Consider the following 27,442-nt stretch of genomic DNA (forward strand, 5'->3'; position numbering starts at 1 on the left):
TGAATTGAAGAGCATCACCTCCAAAACCTTTATTGTGTCATTATTCCCAGTAAGTACACCAAAAGTGAAATAGACAGCCCAGAAAACACATAGTACTGAAAAATAAATACATGTTTAAGGGTATTTTTAGGCATGAATGAAATAACATACAAAGCCATATAGAACCACATGTTAAATGGAAAACTTTCTCCAGATTATGCAGAATAAAAGGCAGCTACTTTCAGATAAGAAGTACTGGAGTCCCCTACATTGAGATGTGAGGGTACTCGGAACTAAGACAGCACAAAAGTCTCTGCTTGTAGAACATGCAATTGATAACCTGACACGACTCAGATAATTAAAAATCGACTATTGCAGAGCTATTTTTTGTGCTGGTGCCAGCTACTCCCTGCATTAAATGAGAGAGCCTGTGGGGAAAGGGAAAAAAAGTCCAATAGTGCAGTGGATAACGCACATAACATGAATATGAAAACAGCACTGGGAACTTTATTACAGAACTATTTTGATTACAGAACTGGTAATATCACAGTGCCTGAAAGCAAAACCCCTTACACAGGTATTTCTTTGCATGAATTAAGTACAAAAATCTCCAGGTTTTTTTTACTGTAAAGAGTAACATATTATCTTTTTAAAATAAAATTTTAAACAGACATCCATTTATTTGGTAGTTCCATTACCCACTATTCATTACCATTTGGAAAAACACTGCCACAAAAGAACACAGAAATGCTGTCAAAATATCTTGATGTGTTCATGCATTTATTTTCTATGCAACCCAGAGTTCAGCTACACTTGGCTTAGACTAGCATATTGAAATAGTACATTTTTCTGGTGGGGAAAAATAAAATCAATATTTATATACTTTGGATTCTGTCACATAAATGCTAAATTTACCATTTTCTGCAGACATGTACCTTATTGCCACCTTACTCTGGTGAGCAGTTTGATGTCTTCTCCCTCCCATTCCACCATTTGACAAAGTCAAACTGGCATTTATCGATTTAGTTATTAACATGCTTGGCATTTCCTACTAGAGTTTGTTTACTTGAGCACTTTCTGGTAGAAAAGGAGGAAAAAAAACCCAAACAATGAAACCCCTCCCAACATTTATTTACCCCTTCCCCATGATCAAGACATTTAAAGAGAAAGCACCCATATCTGCAAATTTACTTTTGACAGAAAAAGTTTTTGACCCATTACGCTGACAGTTTCTTTCCCAACTGAGTTTGCAAAACTCCAACAAAACCCCTTAATTCATCATCTCTGATAACATTTTGTTTTGTTGCTGACCTTTCTAAGCAATAACTGCATTATGCAAAAAGGCAACCAAACTGCATGTACTGTGTACAAAGCTGGCAGACAGCCCTATAATTTAGCTCACTTAACAGAATACGTAAGGCACAGGAAACAGAGCCCTACAGACTGAGGTTCACTATTTCTGCACTTTGCTTGCCATCACTTAGTTTGTGAATTGCTGCAATCACGCTGGCGTGTATGTCCAGTTTTTCCTTCTGCAGATTTATGAGTGCTTCTTTTTCTGCCAAGCACCCTTCTAACTGGGATTTTTGAACTTCCAGAGAAGATGCCTGCAGATACAAACAAAATGCTATAGTTTCCTCTATTACCAACTGAAAAACACATAATACAGTGAAAGCTGAGTGGCCTGGTGGTGAACTTGAGCAAGCATTTAAAAAGCAGTTTTAAAATGACAAGCTTGTTTCAGAAATCTCCCTCAGCTGTACAGTTGGTGCACATGAGTGATTACAGCTACTGCCACACTGCAAAATGTTGGATACCACGGGAAAGCACCAGCCCCTTGTGCTACCATCTACATTTCATTTCAAGCACCACAACAGTTAATATTTACTGAGAGCAAAAGAAGTATTTGCTATATACTGGATAACATTGCCTGAAGAGATTAAGCTTTTGCTTCCAGGAAATGGAAATACAGTAAATGTTGGTGTCAGATTACATACTTTGCATTTGCTGATCAGTTTGCATGTAAAATGAATCTCTGCTTTGTGATTTTAGAGGGAGTCTTACATGCAGTCAAGGACATGTAGGCTTGGGGGATTAGTTTTGTGGGGGTTTTTTGTTGTTTTTTTTTTTTTTTCCTGTTAACTTTATCGTGTTGACTTGGTACAGCCAAAGTGATCTCTCTTTTGAAAAAGGACACCTTTTCTTGGAGGTAAAAATTTTTTTGGTTAGAATTTCAATGATAAAAAGGACCCCAGGCTCATTTTGATGCATACATATGTACCTTAATTCAATGTGAGAAAGGGAGGGAAAGCAAGCTGACTAACATTTTCAGCAGTCAAAACTACTGGAAAGGAATTTGTTACATTTTGTTATTTAACATTATGCCACTGGTTTGGTGAGTTTTTTCCCATCCCAACATTATGTACTCACACACCATGCCACACAGAGTCTCATTAGAACTTGATCCTAACTTAAAACTCAAGAGGTACACAATTAAAGTTGAGACAATTTGTTCTTGTCCACTACTACATCAGCTACTTGGTCTTTAGGTATTTAACCACCAAAGTACTGATATACCAACTCTATCAATTAAACAGATACCTAAAACTCCAATCTCAGAAATGCTGGCACAAGTAATTCCTTACCTTGATACTCAGTTCTTCTCTTGCTTGTTGTGTTTCACTTAATTCCTTTCTAAGAATATCGATAGTTTGTTCCATATCTGTTTTTTCTTTCTGTTGAGTTTTTATTTTTTCTTCCAGAACATTTATGTTCTGTTGCAAGGCTTAAGAAAATGAACACATTATAAGATCAGATACCAAACTTAGAAAACAGATACTGCATTGGCCTGGGAGACAAGGGGCTTTTTTTATTCTTTTTTTTTTTTTTTTAGACTCAACATGGCTGCTAACTGAATTACTGAGTAGTGCCACCTACTGCTAAATTTTAGTGGTTGCTTTCAGTCATTTGCAGAGAGTTAAATTAAGCTCTTCTAATTTGCATTTCATACAGAAAATAGTTCTAATGGACATGTTGCAAGAAGATCCCAAAGGGACACAATATGCAGAGATTCAGTCAAGTCTGGGAAATCAACTTCATGCATCCTTTCTAAAATATCAAAATGTGTGTTTGTTTCATTCAACTATTAAATTATATATCTCTGCCCAACTTTTAAGGCTTACAAGTTGCTTATTAAGATATAGCAGCTTATCTAGAGCCTATAGTAACAACATCTAGTTAGTACAGTTAGTTCTCTAGCTTCAGTGACCTTTAGGTAGGTGACTTACTTGCTATTGTGCCATCTCTCTCCTGCAGCTGTTGCTGCAATTCATTTCTGTGATGTTCACTTTCTACTAACTGTGCAGCATTCCTAAAAGTGCAGAGAAATAAATTTTAATTATTAAAATGAGATATGCTACCATTTCCCTGTTGTAAGAAACGAAAATGAATTTTTTATTATTTCCTATTGCTGTCAAGAGCTTCAAATCATCAAACCTATGAATGTGCATGGTGTGAGTAGAAATAGATCTTATTTCCTTCCTGCCACCATGACCCAATCGCTGCCCTTCTCTGATCATGGTAGGATCTACTGAAAAGGCTGATACCTGGAGTACAAAGGCCAGAAACTGGTGCCTTTGACCACAGCCACAAATAATTCAAAATACTGTGGCAGAACTAAAATTGGCATTTAACGCAAGTAAAAATTCCCTGCCATTAGTGATTAAGGATGCTGGGGTTTTAGCTCTTACTGTGCTCCTGAAGAGACAATGCAATTAGTAAAACCTGTTTCAGGTATTACCCCTGTATCTATACACAAAAAATACCATTCTGAACATCTCCTGGATTGTCACACAACACTCAAAAGTGACCATACCATAAGACAGTGACAAAGCGTTTGTACAGGCCTGCTTCAGTCCTCACTAGTTTGGGTAATCCCCAGTTTCCACACTCATTTAATACAGAGGCACTGGCATCTACCAGCAGTACAGCTCTAACATGAGCACTTGACACTCTTTGAAGCTAATCTACTCTTTCCATTACCAGCCAGACTAATTTCTAAGGCATATTCTACTTGCCACTTGCCTTGCCTAGATGGCATCTGCTGTCACTTTTGTTTACTTGATTATCCATTTCCTATCTACCAGTTTCTAAGCTGCAGCCTCTAGCAAGAAGGAGGGACGTATATTTTCAGTGTCTCCATTTCTGTAGCAGTTCAAGAGTATCTATATAATAAACTGCTCCTCCAGACTGGAATTAACAAGGGTCAGCTTTCATCAGAATATCTCCCCAATTACCCTGAGCTGCATATTGCACCATTCTACGTAAATAGCCAAATTTGTTCAGTAGCAAACTAATGTATCAGTATGAATATTGAAATATATAATGAAAATTTTCCCTCTGAATCAGAACTCAAGGCAGTGATTTGGACTGCTCTGATTACTGACAAGGCAAGAGCCTGGAAGGGTGAAGTGAACTTTCCAAGTAAAACCAAGAACACCATTTTATTTCTCAATTGAATACAGTGCCTGCCTATGAACATATATTAAAGACATCTTCTGAAAATTATGTATTCAATAAAATCTGTCAAAGAAGAGCCTATATTCCCTTAATTACACTGGTGAAAGGTACAACAGACCTCTATTTTAAGCCATCAAAAATGAAAAATTACAATTACTCTTGAAGAAGACATGGGTAATGCTAGCTTTATAGTTGAAAAAGATGTTTTATACCACAGGCAGAATACTACCCATCATGACTTCTAATATAACTTTCAAATGTGTTCATTTAGTAGGGTTGGTTGTTATGTTTTTTTGGTTTTTTTTTCCAACTTGACAACATTAAGAGAAAACATGCAGGCTAAAAGAAAATACAAGGAAATTTTTGCATGACAAAAGCATTTGAGAATTCAATGACAACTAAAATGACACCTCCACACTCTCCCAAGTGCACCTAAGAACTTCATCTTTCTCTTCCTACTATTGCTGAAGTCTGTTGATAGTCCCTCACCAATTGCTCCAACCAATTAAGGAGCAAATAAACTAAACCAAAGTCAGTAGTACAGATTCTCATAAAAAATAAATATATAAACCAACCCTGAAGCATTTTTGGCTAACTTCACTTCTCAGATATTAGTTAAATCACAGTTGAAAAACTGAGATTAAAGTGCTATTAAGTTTTACTGTTTCACTTGCTTTAAAAAGACTGAACAGATCTGTCACTCTGCTGCTTGAGTGATTAATTTAGTTTCATCACTGCTTCCACTTGTTTATTTAGTGAATTGTATGTAATCTGTAGATCTTTATATTGTCTTTCAGTTGTTTCATACCTACAAATGAAATGTAGGTATGAAATGTTGCTTTTGAAGAGAGCTTTTACTTTAATACTTTGCCAAATAAAAATATTTGATATGATCTGTGCAATCATCCCACTCAAGTGACAAGCAAGGTGTTTTTTTGGAAGGGGGTGTGTTCAGCTGAGTGCTTTTCAGTGACAGCTGGCTGCTAGTGTGTTAGATGTTTTAGGTTTGTTCTTTTTAAATCAACATACTTAGAATCATACAATCATTTAGTTTGGAAAAGACCCTTTAGATCATTGAGTCAAACCATTAATCCAGCACTGCCAAGTCCACCACTAAACTATGTCCCTAAATGCCCCATCTACACATCTCTTAGATACCCCAGGGATGGTGACTCGGCCACTAACCTTGGGCAGCCTGTTCCAATGCTTGACTCAGAAGAAGAAAACAGACAAACAAACAAACCAGCCAAGCTTCAGAGGATCCCTTACATATCCTGAAGTATTAATGATCAGGAAGCAACTTCCTTCCAGCAGAAAACTTTTAGGAATTCACAAAACTACAAATACCTTGAGAAATTTGCAAAGAGCTAATCTATAACAGTTTGTGTATGTCAGCCATCTTTTAAGGGACCTTTTAATTTAGTCTGTGATCTTGTCTTGTGATACTAGAAACTGAATATACTGAAGACAATGCAGTGTGTAATTAATACAGGCTTATGAGGCAGATTTCATGCTCTAAGCAAACATTATCCTACCTTCCTACCAAAAGGCAAATTCTATCCCCTGGTGTCAATTAATTGATTGTTTTCAAGAAACAGCATATTTGAAGTATGAAGGCCGTTTTAAAAATTAAGTTTTTGCTTTAGAAACACATTGTGAGGATTAGAAACTTTTGTTCCTAGCTTGGAGAATTTAAAACTGTTAGATACTAGATAGAGGCTGATTTATTTCCCGTGAATTAGACAATACATGTTCACAAAGTGTATGACTGCCTACAATTCAAGCAAAAATGGAGGCACTTCCACAGTGACCGTACTAGACACTTATTCAAGAAATCTAGTAATGGAAAAAAGTTTTATACATTTTCCTCCCTCAATGACTCCTTTATTGGCAGCAACACGCTTTCAAAATTGTCTAATAATGCTTGCTCCCGTTATTAAGCAAGAAACTTGATCTCAATGTTACCAGTTTCTTTGCCTTGCTGACACCTAGTGTCAGCTCGTGAGCTGAGAAGTCAAAGCCCTCTTAAGCCTTTATTCTTCCAAAGCACATTCTAATTTCAAATATTTTCTATCTTTATGTGATATGACACACTTTGCGTGTCTCACATATTCTTTTTAGCTCAAGATCCCAATGAAACAATGCTTATAAATAATTCATGACACACAATGTGTCTCCTTCCTTCATACCTCACTTTTGCCTAATTTTAGTCAAATTTGGTAGAGACTTGACCAACAAAGCCAAGTCCTACAGTATGCAAACACACTGATATTGGCTGTTTCTCCAGAGCTCTTGCAAGCACGTCATCAAGACAGCGTGTAAGATCAAAGAGAGACACTGAGAGCATGGTATAATGCTAACAGAAACTAAGCATTGGTAGTTCTGTGTCTTAGAGAACAATGCTCTTTTTATACAAAGCTTCTGCTATTTAATGAACTGGACCTTCAGCACCTACAATTCAGTTCTCATTCCACTGAAAGCTGGATGTTAATACCTTAATAAATTTAAGTATGTTAAATGCAACATAAATTTGAGTTCCTGAAAGAACTTACTGACAAGCATACAGAAGAAAAAAGAATGAACTTTTCATTTAAAAACATGACACAGCGTGTAATGTTGCTCTTCTAATGTGCCTAGCACAGTAAAGGACATCAGAACTCTTTTCATATGAAATACTTGTTTAGAGATCCTACATGTCTTACCTCTGAAGGAGATCAAGAGTGGATTTTTTTAGTATTTCATGTTCTTCAGCAACCGCCTGCAATTTCCTGTTGTGCTGAAAGAGCTGTTCAATATCAGTCTGTGCTCTTTCAGATTCTACCTGTTGAGCCTTCAGCAAATCGTTAAGCTCTTCATTTTTTCGTTCTGCATCCTTCAGCATTGCAGCAAGAGTTCTTGCCTTTGAGTGGAAAGACACCCCCAAATAAAAAGAAAAAAAAAGCCATGTACGTTAAAGGGAATTCTGTTTCTCAAGTTGTATTAGGCACGTTTGAGGCCATAGATCTAATAATGACACCAAAATGTCATTATCTACATTAAGAGAATAAATTCTCTCACCTAATATTAACTACAAATTAATTCGTTCACTAAATTCCTTTAGCTCCATTTATCGACAATGTGAGGGAAGAGGGAAGAACAAAGTAGAAGATGATACATTTTAGCTGTGGATTTAGTAACCAACACAATCTTTAATATAACCTTTAAAGAATAGAAATTATTCTCACCTTTCAACATGCAGCCCAAATACTGACCCCACAAAAGCAAGCTTTATTTGAAAGTTTGACCAGTGAATCAAAAGGCACAAACAGGAAACAGTCCTTTATCTACCAGCAAATTTGATAGAGAACTCTAGTAAGTGGGTTTATTACTTTTTAATATTGCTGAATTATCACTAATGCTTAACAAATTATAATGAGCAGAGTAGGTTGGTTTTGTTGACTTCCTGTAGGGGAAAGGGCATTAAAGAAAGCTGTGCCAAAGAACAGTCTAGAGGAAAACAGGATGTTCATGGTGAAAATTAGGACTGCCCTAACATGCAAGCACAGCCTACAGATAAGCAGTATAGTTTTCACACGTGATCACAGTTAAAGCCACCCAGATAATCATTACTCAGCTCCACCTTGAAGCTCCTCTACTTACCTCAGACTCAGCCTGGGCTCTCTGACACCGGTACTGAGCCATCAGCCTCTCAGCCTGAGCCAGAGCTACTTCCTTTACTTCCAGTAGATCCTGCAGCCTCGTTTCTTTAGACTGCATATAGGGAGAACATTTCTCATTAACATTTTCTGAAAGTACCAAATAGGGAAACATTTCTCATTAATATTTTCTGAAAGTACCAACTGCAGCATCGCATGCGCATGAGGCTGTACTCACCGCTAACGCGAACAGCTTCTGCTCGTAGACATCCATTACATCAGATATCCTCACATCCACCAAGGGCTCCTTCATCTGTGGAAACGTTTTCCAATCACCGATACTGGAAATTTCAATTTACTTACACAGGTAACGTGTCACTAAAGAGCTCAGTAGATTTGTGAACTCCCCCTGCCACTAGACTTTTTGAATTCTCATTTTTGTATCTGAGGCTATCTACTCAAAGATATCCACCTCACCCTTGAGAAAAGTCTGTGAGCAATTGAACTGGTTAGACTTAATAGGATTCATCTGCAGAAGACTATCAGTCCAGCACTATAAAAAGGTAAAATCACCATTCTAAAATTATTCCCTTTGGTCCAATCTTTGCTGGAGAATTAGCAGGCCGCTCATGGGACATCTAAAATAATCTGCCCTAAGATTAATAGCACAAAATGCCTATATTTAAAACTCCTTGTTCATACTCTTTTGCTTTCTCAACATACATATTAGGAGAAGAGGCTCAGGAAAGTTTTTCTAAAATACTGGAAAGGATACTATTGAGGACCTACAGAACCTACTGTGTTAACCCAGTGACTTACTAGAGGAAATGCACCATGTATGGCACAACAAGACCTAAGTGTTTATTAAAGTATGTGCCGGAGTCAAATGAAAATGCTACTTAGTGATTTCAGGGTATTTTCTCTTAGGCAGTGCTATTACAACACCAGTTTTGAGCAGATGTTCACAGATGTTGATGCACAACCAAGTGCAAACTATGCCAGCTGTTCATACATTGAACATCTACAGAAAAGCCTGTACCATCCTGAACCACTATGTAAGAATGTTTTTTGCAAATTAACAGGAGACCCCGTGTAGCTCCAGTTCTCAGCTCATTTTTCTGTCCCTAAAGTACGACACAAGTAGTTTATTTTCCTACTTGCAAACTTAAAATATCTAAAAGACATAGAAATGACTCCAAGAACAGCTCTAAGAATGAAATTCCCTTCATTCTCTCTGAACAGTGATACTATGAAAAGTGTTTTCTCAATTCTGTTTTTACAAGCATTTGAGCTTCACACAATACACAGACAGAGCTCAAGTACTGGATATTTTAAGTGAATGTGTACATTGTTTTTGAACTACTAATTAGAAGGTCTAAGAAAAGAATCACTCAACAATTCATCAACAATTTTCTCTCCTAAAGAAGAAAACTGAAGCATGTTTTCAATCTGTCACATTACTGTGAAGCTGCTGCATTAGTGCTGTGTAGGCACCTGTGCTTGCTTTGATTTACATTAATATAAACACAGCAATGCACCCACAGACTGTCATGCAGTCCTGAGAAGAACAATCAATGAGAGCATCCAGTGGCAGAGTAAAAAGTAAGCTAAGGAAGACTCACTTGACCATTTTCACTGTTATTCTGGCATCTCTCTGAGATGGTAGCTCTCTGCTAGCTAACTGGTATCTCTCTGAGTTTCACTTATATCAGTTACAACAAAGAGATAAGAGTTGCAAAGCTAAGGCTGGAGGCAATACCACTCATACAGATATCAAGCTGTTACCAAGACACTTTCTATTCCTTTTCCCAGTTTGCATACAGTTCTTTTAAGCCAAAAGACAATAGAATCAACAATCCATCTCTCAGTCTAAAGCAGCTACAAAGCAGCCAACTTGCTTTGAACAGAAAAGAGAAAGAGGAGATATATTCAGTATCTGCCAGGATGGCCCACAAAGCAGCACATGGTATGTGGTTCCTGGTTGGGTGTTTCATTCACAATGCAAGTTAGTTTTTTACTTCCCTCTGCACTGTCTTCTGAAATAATAGCAGCACCTTTCCAAGGTCACAAAAGCTGAACTGCAAATGCTAGAGTCAGCTACAGCAAACAAAAGGAGAATGTCAGTATGCATGTTTAGGCACACAAGAGATGCACTGTTCTTCTAAAGTAGCACAGTGTCTTTACTCTATTACAGGCTATTTCTTAGGAAGCAGAGGGAGGAGGTTCCTTGTATGTGTCCCTGCAAGTCTAAGCAGTTGGACTGTACGTGGCTCCTGCCTCTGCATCTGACAGCTAAGATGACTGTGAGCAAACCCACTGGAGAGGGCCCTCAGTAAGGAGCCCTACCTTCAGGTGTAGCTCAACATATCATCTCTGAATTCTGCTCAGGAGCTCACTAAAAAGAGCACATTCCAAACAGACAGGAATCTAAACCAAACTTAACTGTTCCACACATGGTAGTCTGACACTTGGATTTTAATTTCTATCCCTCCCAGTAAAAAAAGTGTCAAATGTTTCACAATGGTATATAAATTCTACTAACCTCTAGTCCAGAATGAAGTTTTTGTATTAATTCCTCAATATTTGAAGCTTTGGAGTCATTATTTGAAGGATAGGATGAAGAACACCTCACTGAAGTAGTGCTGGTCACAGGTGCCTGCATTTGGATTCTCTTTGCTCTGTGCTGCACTTCTTGTTGTCTGTAGGCATTATTTGCTACAATGCTTTCACCCAGCCTGTATAAACATGAGGCTATTAATGACACAACCTGCTACCAATAGCATTGCAAGGATTGAAGATGAGATTTCATAACAAAATGTACGGTCACATTTGCATTATCACACCTTACGAAGATGTGTGTTGGGCATGTGCTCAAACTGCCCAGACATACAGAAAAAGGGGGGAAAAATGTACCATGGCTAACCTTTAGAGACAAATACAGAATCTTATCAGAAAGGAAATAGTGCTCAGCTCTTTTTGGGCAACAGATCATATCTCTTATGAACCTGAGAAACAGGTTCACCTGTTATTATTCAAATTAACTAGGCCACTGTATCAAAGAAGATGGAGAAAGCATTAGTAAGAATTTTTACTGGCCATAAAGATAAGGTTAAATCAAGAAAAGGCAGAGTGCAACCAATAACCTCAGTTTTTCCTTGTCTGCAGTTCTATTTTACAATACTGTATTGTGTACAACACATTTGATTTTATAAGTTTTAACCACAATTTAAGTATGCAAATAAAAATGCAATCTGTTTAAATTTGTATAGGGAAGAGAACTCAAAAGCTTAGAAAAAAGTAATTTCAGCACCTATATTCAAGTGTCTGTATATAATTTGTGGCTAGTATTTTCAAGGCAGGTACCAATAACATGTTTCAAACAAGAATGATAAATCAAGACCCAATTTTAGAGGCACCAGTTATAAATTTTTTGCTCTTGATAAATTCCTTAATTACTAAGCTATCCCAACCACTTCACTGAAGTGCTGTCTCAATTGCTTCCTAAGTGAGCATAGCTTATTTTTAACTTGCATTTACAGACATGTTATTTGGCTGCTCCATTGTACAATTCCAGACATATTTGATTTTATAGATCCTTCATTCTTTCAGCCAGACTATTCATTACTGGCTACTATAAAAATATTTCTTATATCCACAAACCCATAAAATTATGGAATAATTAAGACTGAAAGGGACCCATCTACACACCACCTAGTTCAACTCTCCTGCTCTTAGCAGGTTGCCCAGGACTATGCCTTGTAATTTTGACTCTCTCAAAGGATGAAGACTCCACAACTTCTTTGGTCAACATTTTTCAGTTTGACCTCATCTTACAGTAAATGGGTTTCTTTTCTGATATTTAAAGAAATCTAAAAGGTTTTTTCTTATATTTCAGTTTGTGCCTACATCTATCCTGTCAGTGGATACCACGGAGAAGCCTGGCTCTGTCTCTTTTGTTCCTGTCTTTCAGACATTTCAACATACTGATAAGAACCCTGCAAGTCTTCCCAAAAGTAAGCAAGCCCAGCTCTTGCAGTCTTACCTTGTGTAATACATGCTAATCCCTCAAACTCTTCACTAGACTCACTCTAGGATGTCCGTATCTCTCTTGCACTGGAGAGCCCAGGCCTGGACACAACGCTACAGGTGTGGTCTCACCACAGCTGAGCAGAGGGGAATGACCACCTCCTTCGCCCTGCCATCAGGACTTTTCCAAGTGCAGTTCAGGGTGCTACTGATCACCTTTGCCATTCTTGAAGACAGAAGTTACATTTGTTTTGTTCTAGTCTTCTAGTCAGGAACCTGTCCCAATAACCACTAATTTTCCAAGGCATTCTGGAGTGGCCTTGGAATGACAACAGGCAACTCCCTAAGCATTCAAGGGCACATCCTGTCAGCTCTTCTGGACTTCTGTACACCCAGTTAGTTTAGATGTTCAATAACCTGACCCTGTGCCACCCAGACTACATATTGCCTCCTCTAGGCTTTCTCATTGCTCTCAGGGACATCACTCTGCCTTTGGGAATCCTTATCAGTGAAGACCAAACAAGGTATTCAGTATGTCAACTTTTTCCTTGTCCTTTGGCAACAGGTCTCCTGCTCCACTCAGCAGAAAGGCATACATTTTCATGTCTGGCTTTTGCTGCTGATGTAATGGTCTTTCTTGCTGCTTTGATATCTCTAAGGTTCAACTCCAGGTTGTGATAGAATTTAAAATTTTATATTTTTTATATTTATATTTAAAAAATTTAATTTTTTTTTTTTGTATTTTATTACATCTACAGAAATAAGGACTCCATCAGAGTTCTCAATACTTTTTCCATTGTTTAAACCACCTTAAATACTATCTGAACTGCCATCTGCCTGTATCTTACCCTAATCTTTCTTGGAAGATACTGCAAAAGGGTGAGCAAAGCTTTAGGAACTCAAGAATGACACATCTGACGAAGTTCATTAGAGAGAAATCTGACAGTCAGATGCACCCAAAGTTCCAAGCACAGATTTCAGACAAATGAGCACGGGGACAGAAGTCAATTGCTCCTCTGTTCTCTAGGATCTGACAGAAAATGAATACCATCAGCATTGCGATGACTTCCTCTGGCCTCCAGGATCACTGCGGTCTCGTAAGTGCACATAAAGCAGAAACAAGACAATTTTTCTAAAGTTTCTGTGCCTGATGAGCTGAAAATAGTAATCCAAAAAACATGAATATCACTAACCCCATAAAAATGTCAAATCTAACCAGAGTATCACAAAAATACTTACACTACAACAGGAAAATCTGGTAAGGGTGCAACCTCAAACAATATTTTAAGGCCCACTTGGACCCGCTCTCCATGGTCTGATGTTAAAGCAAATGTCAAAGGTGTAATCAAGCGCTGATCCTAAAAATAAATTAGTTTGGTCAAAACAAGACACAGCAGACAACAACAACAAAAAGCCCCACAAAACACACACTACCAAAACATCACAAGGCCCATGAGCACAGAAATGCTTTATTCAAAACTTAAGTTACCTTCTTAAGAGTTTGCCCTTCTAAGTTTCTGAGCCTGAAGTCCACAGAAGACATGTAATTTAAAAAGTAGTCTATACTTCTGAGTATTTGAAATCACGATTTACATTAAATGCAACCCAAGAGGTAAAGAGGATAGTTAATTCCTGCAAGTTTTCAAATGCTTGATACTCAACATAAAAGGTCACTAGCAGAAGTTATAAAGATTAATTGTGGACTGTAAAACTCATTGTTACCCATTAAATTACACAATTCCCATTCTAGAATGAAAAAATCTCCAAAACAGCAAGAAGCGTTTGACTCTCTGGACTGCTTTTCCACCTATAAAGTAATTTATTAAGGCATCATCTGACCAGAAACTGTTTTGGCCATGCAAAGTTCCAAATTAGATGTACATATTTAATAGTAACCAGCCCCAAAAATGATTGTATTGTTGTGGTAATTGTTTTCTAGTTTGCTACCTTTAAACTGCAGTCATAATGCAATCTTAAAAGGATCACTCTTACCAGGCAGCTAAAATATGATTTCATATGCATTACCAAAGCAATGACTAGAGTAAAAGCAAACTACTGTTATTTTAGAAGAATAGAGAAACAACCTTTAGGAATTGTGCATAAGTGACTGCACTTTCCTAGAAGCTTTACCACTTCAGAGATAACCATGCAAAACATTTATAACTAAAACTACTGTAGTGCAGTGACACTTTATTTCACAGATACATTTCATAAAACATTTTAAAATCATACCTGTAACATTTTGTAGAAGCTGACCTTCATACCAGGTACATCCTGCTGCAATCTGCTCATAAGATCAAGTGTTTTCAAAATAATATCAGTAGCAAGTTTGCTTTTAAACATCCAAGTAGAAAAGCAAATTGAGTGAAAAGAAAAAAAGGTGAGATATGTCAAATCAGCACTGACAAATCCAGTCAATTTAAAAAAACCTAATAAATACCTTCACAGAGAAAATAAATATATCTAGCAAGGCAATGATGCTAGAACCAAAGAGATCATACTGAGTTGCCTGAATGTGTGCCTGAGCTTCTCCAGCATGTCAAGGATGGCAACAATGAAGATCAAAACCACCAATTGCGGTTGAAAGTGAGGAGGGTTTAATAATAGGTTCAATTATATTTCACCGGGTTTTGGCCAGAGAAACTGGCTATAAGTTATAGCTATAGCTAAGCTGTAAGCTATAGCTAACTTATAGCTATATTTTAGCTACAGCTAGCTTTTAGCTATAATGACAATGCGCTGGAAGAAATGTGCATTTAATTTTCAGTGCAACAACCGCCCCCATAGTGATGTGTGATATTTTGGAACCCTGACGGCATAAAATCAAAATGAGAAATCACATGCCATGAGTAGTTCTAGTAAGCTTTAACTTCGATCAGTCTCAACTACTGCATGAGATTTAAGGTCATTATTCCACATAAGTGGATCTCCAACTTATGCCAAAAACATTATCTGAATAAACTGACCAGCAAGACTACTTTTTATTCCAGAAAATACCAAGTTTAATTTAATACCAATATTGATTTAAATGGTACTTTCAACCACCATATTCTTTCCACTGCAACAATATCATAACTCTCACACCAGTCATGCCTAATTAGACTTAAGATAAATATGTGTGCTCACCACATTTTAGAGTCCACCAATTTTGTCCCAAAGCCAGCATCAATCCCACAATGAGGAAACTGGTGTTCTATCAGACACGTGCATTGGCTGGCAGTCAGCACCTTCGAGACATGCATTTTCAGTGTGTCATCTCTGCAGAGCAGTAGGCAGAGTTAAGAATAAATTCAAAATACCTATGCCTAGGTATTGACACCAAAAGGCAACACTTTGTAATAATAAGGCTAGGGCACAAAAGCTGCGGCATAAAAGCACAAGAGCCTCTAAAAATGCGTGTAATACCCAACAACACAAAGCGCTTAAATCATGCCTAACAAATCAAATAAGCTTCACTTTTCAGTTAATACATACACTTACTGGAAACAGACAGCAAAGGCAAACCTTAATAAAATGGGTGGCATAAAGAAGCATAGTCAACAAAAGGCAGGGACCAGGCAGTCCCTAATACAAGACCCAGCTACCTGGAAGTGAGCCAGCAGACTTCTCCACAGAACTCAGGATTACATCCTGCAGTCATGTCCCCCTTACTAAACTTATTGTGGGCACTAAGGACTCAATGAGGAGTATAAAATTGTGTCATTCCATGTTATTTTTCCTTCTTTCTCTAATCTAAATTTGTATCATATTTGGCTGGGAGCTGCACTTGTCTTAGCTAGGCAACAATACTACATGGATCAAGAAGATGGCTGCCCAAATTCCCCCCACAGTTTCAACAGAAAACACTCATCTTTGTTTTTGGTCTGTAAAGTGCTTCTCTTCTGTTGAATAGCCACAACATTTTATCCTGCACCGCTGTATTACAAAATAATTTCACAGCAATTAGAAAACTACTCTAGATCTTGCAAGATGACACTCCTAAATAAAATTAGGGCAGTTATTGTCATTAGAAGCTATTAAAGAGACCCAAGGTGAACATGCCTTTAATATCTTAGAGCAGATCATGGTGGAGGAATAATAAATCAGTTGCCAAGAAGCACATAAAAAGGATATTTGTGAGGACATTAATAGCCTTGACCATTCTTTCACACTTTTTCTTCACTAATAGCTCATCCACAATCTGTTCTGGCATCTGAAGATGATCAAGAAGAACAGGCAGCAAAAGATCCATAAAGTGTTCAGCTGATTTACCATTCTTGTTGTTAATAACATCCTGTAGTAAAGACATTTTATGTCAATATTGAAAAGTACAGCACAAGGAAGTCAAGCTTACTACACCCCTTCCTGCACCAGTCTGTGTTCCTGCTTTCCCAGCCTCTTGCTATTTCAGGTTTAAGATGGCTGACCAGTATCATACTGGAGGAGGAAGTTTACAGGGAACAGAAACAGCAGGAACTTCCTCATTTCTTTAAGTCCCAGAAAGGAACTCTGATAGTGTTCTACCTACCTCATGACTTCAAAAACTGCCTTGTCTTCCACTTACAACACAGACATATTTCTAAAATACTGCATGTCTTTAAAAGAATGGTTGTTTTATGAAGTATGTTTATTCCAACATAACTGTTTTATAATGAACTTTATTATAAGTATTTTGTATGTGCTATTTTTCAAGTCAAACTATAACAGTTGATTAAAAATAATTTAAAAATAAGAGCTATTAAGAAGCTCTTTAAAATCAGTTATCAGTCTTTTTTTACCTCAAAAATCTCTTTGAGTAGTTGCAATGCTAGCCCTGAACAGTCTTCAGAGCCTTCCAATGGTTGGTTTGACAAGTGCACCAATGCAACAGATGGTTCAAAACTCTTTGAGCAAGTCACAAGTCTGGTGTTTGCAGAGACTGGCAAGCCAGCTGGTTCCAGTATCGCCTGCCGCAGGGTGTGACGCAGTTCTAGCACAGAGCAGAAGGCAAGCAGCAGCTCTAAGATCTGTGTGAAGTGAAGAGTTCAAATGCTTTTAAATCAAGAACTTACACAGAAACTGCAACTCCCGTAACACAAGTCTAAAGAGATACGCAAGTTCTATGCAACTCCTTTTAGCACTTGAAAGTTTTCTGAGCAATAATTTTCTTTCTTTAAAGCCAAGTCAGCAGCAGAAACAGTTTGCTGGACTGGTGAAGGCTTGTGACAGTATTCAGTGTATTGCATTCTTTTCTTCTGACATGACTGCTGGCTAGCAATACAGTAGAAGTACAAACATGTATACACTCAGCATGAAGAAAGCTGTCAAAGAGAAAACATTCTGAGACAGGAATGGATGCACATCCATTCTCTGAGCATGCACATAACAAAAACCACCCTGGAAAGCTCCATGTCAACATGCCTCTCTAAACCACATAAACAACACCAAAACCACACAGAAATAGTAGCATCTATTATTAACTAGGATGTGTAACACATTCATAGAAAAAACTCCAGATCTGTTTCACAGATATATTTAGCCCCAACATTTTCACATTTCATATTTTAGCCTTCAGTGACAGATAGCCAGTGTTTCATTTACATGAAAGGTGGTAGCAACACAAAGCTGAATGTAACAGTTCACTGCTCAAACAGAAGTGGCATCTCTTTGTTCAACTAAGGTAAGAACACTTATTCTTACACATTTGAGATTAGCATCAGGGTTCCCTGATCACCAGCTGAAGTCTGAGTAGTATTAATTCAAGGTTTAGAGAGCAAAGTGGGATATAATGCATTCCTGGTAGATGCCAAAATTTCTTAATAGCCAAAGCACAAAAGGTGTTTATGTTGGCTTTTTGCCTTTACATCTGTTGCCTGAAAGCAGACACACAATCTGGCAAAACCCCAACACTACAAATTCAACCTGACAGGCTTTTGAATAACTAGAAAATATAAACTTGTTGAATTCTCTGGGTCATTTAAGAGTCCTGAAGACAGTGTACTTAATGACCAACCCTTGTACACAAGGAACCTATTTATAATAACAGAAGATAAATTAGATTAGGAATGTAGCCTCTTAGCCTTTAACTGAAAAAGTATAAGTACCTTAGATGATGAATCAGGATCCCTTCCATGAAGAAGATCTAATACTTGACCAAGACAAGAGGTGAAGTGCTTGTATCTACAGCATGCATAGAGAAGAAAAAAATTATAAAACTGAAATTTCAGCACATTTAGACAAAGCGATGAAAGTGCCCTATTCTCCTTCTTACCCCCAAACACTTCAAGTACAGTGATGATTTTGATAATTTAATTTTTATTTGAAATAGCAGAAGCATTGAAAATATTTAAAGTTATTTATCACTAAGAATTAAAGCAAATTCCTTAAAATAAGTTATGATTTTTCAGCTATGTTTACTGCTTGATTGAGATTGAAAATCAGCACCTAAATTCTGGTAGTGGAATTTGCAGAACTGCTAGTCAAGCTCTCCACAGAACCACTCTAACCCCCCCCCCCCCCCCCCCCCCAATAAAATTATGAATTCTTACAACTTCAACCATACTATTCCGCTTCAAGATTATATAACACTGTAAAAGGCAGGATAGCTACTCATCTTGTTGTCTGACTACCAACACTATCCAGACAAAACATTACAGAACAGGGTATTCAATATTCCCTCAGTGACAATGAAAAAATCAGGCTTTAAGTCACAATTTTGTGTCAAACTAGTAACCCAGCAACCCTTTAGGTTCAGATATAGCAATTATAATTATAATCAACTAGCAACATTCAAAAAGCATCTTGGGATTTTTTTTTTCCCTAGTGTTTGGTTTAGAATTCAAATAGCATACAGCAAAGAAACTGAACTAGAGATTAGGAAAAATACTTTTAGGAATTGGAGCCATACCTGGTAAGATAATCTGCAACTTTGGGGTTCTTCATAAGATCCATGAGTAAATCAACAGAATATTTTCTTGTTAGAGTATCTCCATTTACAACAATATTGAATATTAACTGAAATGTCTGATGGATATTTCGAGCATGAAAGAGCTGAAAGGAAGACGAAAGTTATGTATAGGCACATACTTTGCTGGGTGTCCTGCTTATTAAAACTAGCTGGAATTAGGATTTTATTAGGCCAGTGTGACAATCAGCTTTATCTACAACTTCAGAATAGAAATAACTTCAAAGACACACTTACTTTTTCTCCTACTTCTTCATTTAGGGTAAGGCTTGATAACACCGAAAGTGCAAACACAACCATAGTCAAACTGCTGTGGGCCAAGAAACTTATTAAGGTACGATAGAAACTCTTCACATTATTCTACAGCAAAAAGGAGAAACAAAGATATTACAAACCCACCAAATTTACAGGTTTGACATATTTATACGTAAGCCATACAAATGATGAATAATACAAAAAATATTTAGTATGGTAACAGTTCTCTAGGAAAGCTATTTCACTGTTCTGCTGCACAATACTGGCATTGATGTTAATGTTCTCTTTTCAACCTATATAAGGAAAAATGAGAAAAAACACCCCAAAATAACAGAGAACCAACCAAGGAAGAAATTCCATCATTATTTTAAAGAAAGATGAGAAAGTCATTTTGCTAAAGTCCATAAGAGAAAATGATCACTGAAAATTGACTCCTATCCCTTCTCTGATTAATTATCAGATCTCACAATAGTTTCTCCCTGTTTTTGTCCCTGCCTCTCTTCCAAGGTAAACAGAACAACATTTGCTTTTATGTAGATTAATTTCTCTTTCTGAATTAAAAAATAAAATGTTTGCACTGATTTATGAAGACACAGGAACCAAGCAGTTCAGGTATGTATATGTATTTGAGGGTTCAAGGACTCTGACATGAACATCAGTGCTCTTTTATTGATTTATCTTTTGAAAGGCAAATCTTTTTGCTTACCAAAATTCCACCTATAATCTTTATGTTTTAATGACATTTAGTTTTTTCTATGGAAGAATGATCAAATTTTAAATTCATTTTTCAGCTGCAGAGAACAGTTGCAAAAATCAAACACAAAACACAAGCCAGGGCACACAGCAATGAATCAAAGGAAAGAGGATACCCAACTTCCTGTTCTACTGGTTATTTTCTCCAGCATGGGAGAAACAACTGCCCTTCGGCAGAACAAGCAGGTCAGGGTTATCACTGCTGAAAGTGTTAAAGAAGTACTAAGGTAATCACCTAGTAGAGTTAATTAACTCTTACCCTTAAGCTGGAGAATCATGACACAAAAGCAAAGCTCTTACCGAAGATTTTATCTGACTTTGAATAGACAAGTTGTGACGACAGAGGTTTGCCAGGAGTCCTAAACACGGTATTGTTAACTCATCTTCAGTGGATTGACTTAAAAGAAAAGCCCAAAAGATGTTTTAATTGAAGCATCCTGAATTTAATTACAAGAAATTGTAGGGTTGGGGCTGGGAGAGCTGGGTGGTTGGGGGACTTATATTTTGTTTTGTGTCTTGGCAAGAGCTTGTTTTTTAATGAGACACCATTTCACCATGCAAAGCAAAATTCAGACTGTAATCCATGCAGTGTGGGCAGCTTTTAACTGAGTACATCTGAAAAACCCCCAAATTATCAGAGATCACTGCTATCAGAGGTTGTCTATTACATATATTTATAAGTTTCATTTTATTTCTTACATGAGCACTTGAATCAAATTTTTATTAATCTAACAGGTCTGCTCCTAGTGATAAGCATGGATTTCCTCCTGGCTTTTCTCTTTGTTAGCTCCCTGCTCCCAGAGGTGTGGAGGTGGGCTGAGGCTAATTAATATTCCATCACTCAAAGTCCCATAATCGCTGCATTTGACGATCTGCAACAAGTACATGGTTTTCAAAGTAAAGTCTGTTTACTCCAGAGCACAGCTCACTCTGGGACCAGATTAGTACAGCACTCTAATGGCCTTCAGAAAGTTTAGAAACTTAGCTTGCCGTTTCCCATACGAAAAGACACTGAGTACACACTTACACATGATGCATTAGAAACAAAATTAATCCATCGATGTTGGCGCCAGCACAAAAGATGGGAACGTTGTAGGTTAGTCTCTGCAGCAACTGAATACCCTGAGGAAACAGAAAGCTGTTCACATGCTTGTCCTACACCATCTCAGGAGGAATGAAAAAGATGAAACTGAAAGGACAAATATCAAGACACCACAACTGAATTAATTTTCAGACTCTAACATTGACATAGCAGTTACACAAGCTGCTGCAAGCACATTGTAATGTCCTAACATACTGATTAAATTAGTAAAAGCCCTAAAAGATTATTAAGATTTTATTTTGACAGATGAGTTACCTTTTCAGCCCATTTGATGCCTTAAGTTTTATCTTTCATATTTTTCAGATTCTGTACTGCCTTGGTGTGTAACCCAGCTTTATACTAAGTGTTAGGAAGTTCTCTTCACAGGATAGATAGACAAACAATTATTTTCCAGCTTGGGAAACAAGGACAACTGTTAGGTACCCGCTTCAAGCCCAAAGAGCACAAACAACAGTGAATTGAAGAGAACAAATGTGGAGGATGGGACTTCATTAACCTGAAGCTCTAATTGGACAATTAACCCCAATACGTAAATGGACCAAAACTTATAAAAGTGTGAAGCCTTGTGACCATTTTGGGTCCATCTTGGGTGTAGCCCTGGCCAGGCTCTTGTACTGCCCAAGGTGTATCCTTTAAGGCCTTTTAAAAAATACCTTCTTTATTTTTTAGCTCTGTCTAGTCTCTGTTCCAGGTCAGCCTCTCAAGGCATCACATTCAATTCTCCACCTTTGCCTCACCAGCAAGTTCTCCATTCTGTCACTGATAAACAGGCTTTGTCCCACTGAAAGGTCTAGAAGTCTCATCAAAATCAAAAAAAGCACTTTGCAAGCTCGTGCAGAAAGGATGCCTACAGAAAAACAGGTTTGCCCTAAAGAATGACAACAGGTCTAAGGGTAGCAAAGTCCTTCATACAGCACTTTGCTAGCACATAACTGAAGTCAATACACTCAAACATGACAACAATCACAGCAGAGGTTAGCAGTTAAAACTAAATCTCACCATTTAGATATCTAAGAGCTTCAAGGTCTTAAGACAGATCCAATCTGGTAACTACAAAATCTCTCCTATTGACTGGCGAGTCACTTGGATCCCTAGACCTTGTGGTACTCCTAGCGCTTTGAGAAATACACAAACCACAGGAAAAGAGATTTTACTGGATGCCTGACTTATTTTCCACACAAGAGCCACAGGACTACTGGTAAATTAATTTTCTGCTTTTCAGAAAGAGACAAATGACAACAGGCAACCAGCAAGTACTTGCTGAAAGCTTAGAGCAAAACCCGTGCATATTTGAAAAAAAATAAAGAAACCTTTAAGGATAGGTTAAAATTGGTGAGTTCAAACTGACAGTCAGACAGTCACTGTAAGCTTTGATTAGTGCAGTGCCTGGCATTCACTGGCAGATAGCACTGACTAGAAAAAAGGAGGCCACACATGCTCTGCAAACCTCCCATAAAAACAGGCAGCCTCGGCTTTCCTTTCACTCCTTCACAGTTACCTGTCAAGGTACTGATTAGACAAAATGATCTCCAGGCTTGTGTTATGAAACGGCTTGTGTCAGGAGAAACAGCCAAATACCTCAACTGGAAATCAATCTTCTGAGCTCTCAAGCAATGACTTCTTGAAATAATTTTTAAAAAGCAGCATTTTTTTTGGTTGGTTGTTATTTTTGCTTTGTGGGATTTTTTAGGGGCTCTTTGGTTAGAGCAGGTGAGAAGCACAGTATGATTAAAGAGAGTACAAAGAACTCTATAAAATTGTTAAATTCCTGTCATACCCACCTCATACAGCAAATAAAGTACACAGCTAAGATCAACTTCCCTTGACACATTATTTCCAATAGAGCTTTTGAAGAGTTATTGTATGCATACAGCATAATGTTCATTATGCAACAGCAGCCAAACATTATGAAGCATTAGTTCCTTTACCTGTAATAAGACTGGATTACTCAGATTAGTAGAACTTCGATGAACCACTCCTGCCAGCACACTAGTCAGATTGTAGGTGTCCTGGAGAGCTTCTCTAGTCTCTGAGTCTGAAGCTGGAATTTACGAGTCATTAGCAAAAGAAACTGTTGTATTAGCTACCAGTTGAAGCAGAAGCAAAAGTCTCTGAGCAGTTCTTCACCTATGTTTTAAAGGTAACTACAAACAAATGACAGCTCCTACGCTCTTGCCTCTGTACCTCACTTTTGGACATAAATTATAACACTAATCCATTTCCTTAAGAAGGTTGGACACTGAAAGAATAGTCTACCTCCTACCTACCAAGTGTGAGTTCTGACATATTGAAACCTGCACTTCAAGGCTTAGATCTTAAACTCAATGAGCTCAGTTTCTTGCCTCATGCTATGGTGGAAAGACTCAAACTGATAACCTGATAGGGTTATCTAGCATTAGTTAAATAAGTAAATAGAGGCCAGTTCTGCTTAGGCAATCCTCAAAGAGTTGTAGCAAAACAAGTAGATCATTTGGCAGAGGACTTAATTCTTAAAATTTTCCAGAACCCTATAACAAATATAATTTTACATTAATTGTTCCAAAAACATAAAAGGAAGCTCAGAGAGGCTTATACTCCATGAATCAGAGAAGATAAACAAGGGAGCATCATAAAGGACTCAAATCTTGAATAACTACTCATATATGATGAGAAACTAAGCAGTGATGGGATAATTTTTCCCTGTATATGTAGGTTGTGCTCTGAGCACAGAGCTCCCTGGACAACAAAGTCCCATTTCCATGAAATAGAGGGGGAAACAAACCCAAAAAAGGCATCTCAATACACAAGCAAAAGGCAGTAGAACCTCTTTTGCAGTTGGGAAACTTGATGCACATAGGTCAGGCTACTGGAGAGCCCACACTGCCAGTAAGCACTCCAGTGGGAGAGGTAAACTGAGGTGATGACAGTTGAGGATTGTCGCAGACAGGTAAAAGGTGTTATAAAAGAAAGGTCTTATAAAATATGGTTTAGGCCATGCTACTCCAGTAAAGCTAGCAGTAGCTTCCAAGTTCCCATGTGAAGAAATTCTAAGAATGAGAATTTGTTTGCATAACAACCAATTCTTAGAAAAATAAGTGGAACCTGCATAAACAATAGATCTGTGCCACGAGAATCCACCAAAGAAACATGTAAACACCTGTAGATGGAAAGAGTCTTAACACCAACACACACAAGCACTTACTAACCAATGAATTAAGGAGCAAGAAAACTACTAGCCAACCAGAGTTGAACACGAGGTCTGTAAAAACTGTGTAAAAATAGCTATGGGAATAAAGAATTGGCTTCTTCTGCATGAGGAAACTGAGTCCCGACTGATTGTTATTACAACAGAGGATGTGACACCACTTCTCCCTGTCCGTGCATGTCCTAGCCAGGTTTCTCACTTTTCCAGCTCCAAAAATAAAGGACAAGAGAATAATTTCTCACCCTACTCAGTGGATAAATTCTGACAAGCACAATCATTGTCACTCACAGGGATGACTTCAAATCTCCTTCTCACCGCAAAACTTCTTAACAGGTAGCTTAGCCAAGCACTCCACTACAATGAAAAATACTTCATCTTTCACACCTCATGCTTCTTCCAAGACATTAATCACCCACAACACAGAATCAGCATCTGTCTTATCTTCCCTTGCCCAGACAAAAGATAAAAAGTTCAGACACAAACCTTACCTAGCTGTGATAGCAAAGTAACCACAGACAAGACCAGAGAAGGGTTTATATTAGTGTCCTCCAGGAGCTCTACAAGGCAACTGAGACATTCATTTGGTAGAATCTGGTTTGAAGCAAAAAAACGGGTAAGCTTCAGTCCAGAGATAACCTGGAGATGAAAACAGAAAAACAACCTTACTTACTCAACTGCAACAATGTAATTGACACAGAAGACGAAGCACAGAGTTGCATGAAACAGATTTTGTCCTACTTGACAAACTGAGAATGTAAGTGTCATTCTACTGGGACATTTATGTTCACACCTGCTGGGAAAAAAAAAAAAAGGCAGAAATGGAAAAAATATGTTTTTCATCCCTTTATACTTGGAAAGTGCCAAGTTTATCTAGTTTATTTTGAAAGAATAACCATGTCGCAATCAGCCTGCCTTCCAAAGGTCTGGACAGGGACCCAAAGGTGGCACTCTGCAGGGAGGATCAGGCAGTGCTGTTTTGGGAGGACTCTGTGACTGGGATGAAAAAATGGAGCCCTGAGCTAGGGGAACCCTACATAAGAAGAGGCCAAAAATTATATACCTTTACACCAATGCAGGTAGACACAATTTATATTTTGCATATGGGAGACACATAATGTTGGTTTTGTGTATTCCCTCTGTATCTCTTTACAAGGGATATAGGGAAGAAAGCAAAGCGAGATACTAACTCTCACATAAACGTTCTAGCAATTAAAACAAATCTGTATTTGAAAAAGTAACTTGGAGATTAATTCAAAGGCCACCACGTAAGTTGTACACAAAGCTGTACCAGAAGATCAGGGAAATGAACGGGTCCGCCTCCTTAGTAAAAACACGTTTAAATACGTGTTGCACGGAACTGGAAAACTCCAGATGCAAAACTAGTTCGTCACTCGCACGCTATTTTTTAAGCTGTGAAACAATTCATGCCAACCAGAATTTAGGGTATAAATAAAAAAATAAGTCCCCTGTAACCCACACTATCTGCTTGCCCTGGGGGCATATAGACTCACAACACACTTCTGTAAACACACAAACACACCACAAAACGTTCTAATAACAAACACCACAGCCACTCCCACGCCCCGCTCCCTCCGCGCCCCCGGCACGGGCGCCGCTCCGACCTCCAGGCTGCGCTGCAGGAGCGCGGCGTTGTGCGCTGTCCTGGCGGCGCGGTACTCCGTGGCTGCGAGGAGCAGGGCCTTCATGCAGCTCGGGGGGTCCATGGCGGCCCGGCCCGCAGCCGCTGCCTCGGCCCTCACTCGCATTTCCCGCCGCCGTCGCCAGCGTGACGCAGCGACCACTGAGCGCGAGCGGCCGCCGCGCGGCAGCATGGGAGACGCCGCCGCCGCCATCTTGCTTAAGGGAAGCAGGGGCGGGCAGCAACCACGGCTTGGGGCGGGTGGTGAGAGCCGGAGGAGGAGCCGCGGCATCCGGGGAATGCGGGCGCTTGGATCGGTGACAGCGGCTTTAGGGCTGGCGTGCCGTCGGGGCGATCCAGAGGGATGCTTTTCCTAAGCGGAGCTCTGTGTGCTCGGAGGGAGCTGAGTCTTCCAGCCGCTAAGCCTCTGGAGAGCTGCCTCCGATTGGAGCTGCCGTCGCTTACCCACCTGGCGCCCGCAGCCCTGCCTCGCCTTCTTGCTGTCTTTCTAGTCCCCATTACCCTTTCCTCTCCTATTCGGGAGGCTTAAGCCCGGCCACAAGGCAGCCTCCCTTCCCGCCTGTGGCTCCCTGGCCTCTGTCACGGGAGGGGGAAGTTTTAGCAGTGTGCTGCCGATGGCGCGGACCCAGGCTGCGGCGCCGGCACCCGGCCGCGCGTCCGCCTCACACAGCGACCCCCGCAGGCCGGTGCGGGCACAGCGCCCGCTCCCGCTGCCTGCGCTGCAGCGGGAATCCTTCCCTCGCACTCCTTGCAGCTGGAGCGCCGCGGGACGGCGGGATCGTGCCCTTCTTGGACCATATTTTTCCTTACACCATGTGCTCGAAGGTCGAGGGTACAAGAGATTCCGCGCCCCTACTGCTCAACCCCCCGACATGGACAAACACTCCCTCATCCGCCCGCCTTTCAGATGTCGGCAGGTGGATGCTGCTGTGTGAAGCTTTTGAATATATTTTTTCAGCTTGTGCACAGATTGTTTTCTGCCATATTAGGCCTAAATGTAATAAATAGGTGTGATTCGTGCTGATAAAATTGAAACAGTAATCAATATTGATACAGTAATTAATATTTAGAAATAATAAAACAGTTAAAGGATTAAAATACATAAATAATTTGTGAAGGGTCTTTAACATACAACCAATGTAAATGTCTTCCTCACAGTCTCAAATGGTGAGCAAGTCTATAGTAGTGACTGGAAGACTCAGGACTTACATTCCAGGTTTGGCTGTGGCTGCTAGTTGCAGGCCACCTTCAGAACTATAGTATTTATTAAATATTTAAAATTGGGGTTAATATTAAAGCAAATTCTTGCATTAAAAGCAAACAACAAAAGACATACATAATGGCAGTAGAAAATGAAATGGCGTATTTCCATATGTAGAGAACCTATTAAAAAAAGGATGTGTAACAA

At 38.8% G+C, this 27,442-nt stretch overlaps 1 protein-coding gene across 1 annotated transcript; it reads right to left on the reverse strand.

The window, feature by feature from the left end:
* On the reverse strand, positions 1-26,902 carry CIP2A (cellular inhibitor of PP2A). The gene is made up of 20 exons (XM_041464053.1): positions 25,997-26,902; positions 24,863-25,010; positions 23,119-23,231; positions 21,116-21,210; positions 20,389-20,485; positions 19,318-19,440; positions 19,024-19,166; positions 18,221-18,296; positions 16,916-17,143; positions 16,272-16,431; positions 15,285-15,426; positions 14,391-14,490; positions 13,398-13,516; positions 10,675-10,867; positions 8,371-8,445; positions 8,137-8,247; positions 7,200-7,396; positions 3,267-3,349; positions 2,625-2,764; positions 1-1,586 (listed from the first exon to the last, which is right to left on the reverse strand). Exons 1-20 carry the CDS (start codon positions 26,303-26,305, stop codon positions 1,416-1,418), a joined length of 2,823 nt encoding a protein of 940 aa, XP_041319987.1. The 5' UTR covers positions 26,306-26,902; the 3' UTR covers positions 1-1,415.
* Between the last annotated feature and the right edge of the window lie 540 nt (positions 26,903-27,442).

Source organism: Pyrgilauda ruficollis, unplaced genomic scaffold, assembly GCF_017590135.1.
Source record: "Pyrgilauda ruficollis isolate IOZ18807 unplaced genomic scaffold, ASM1759013v1 scaffold17, whole genome shotgun sequence".
Lineage (NCBI taxonomy): Eukaryota > Metazoa > Chordata > Aves > Passeriformes > Passeridae > Pyrgilauda > Pyrgilauda ruficollis.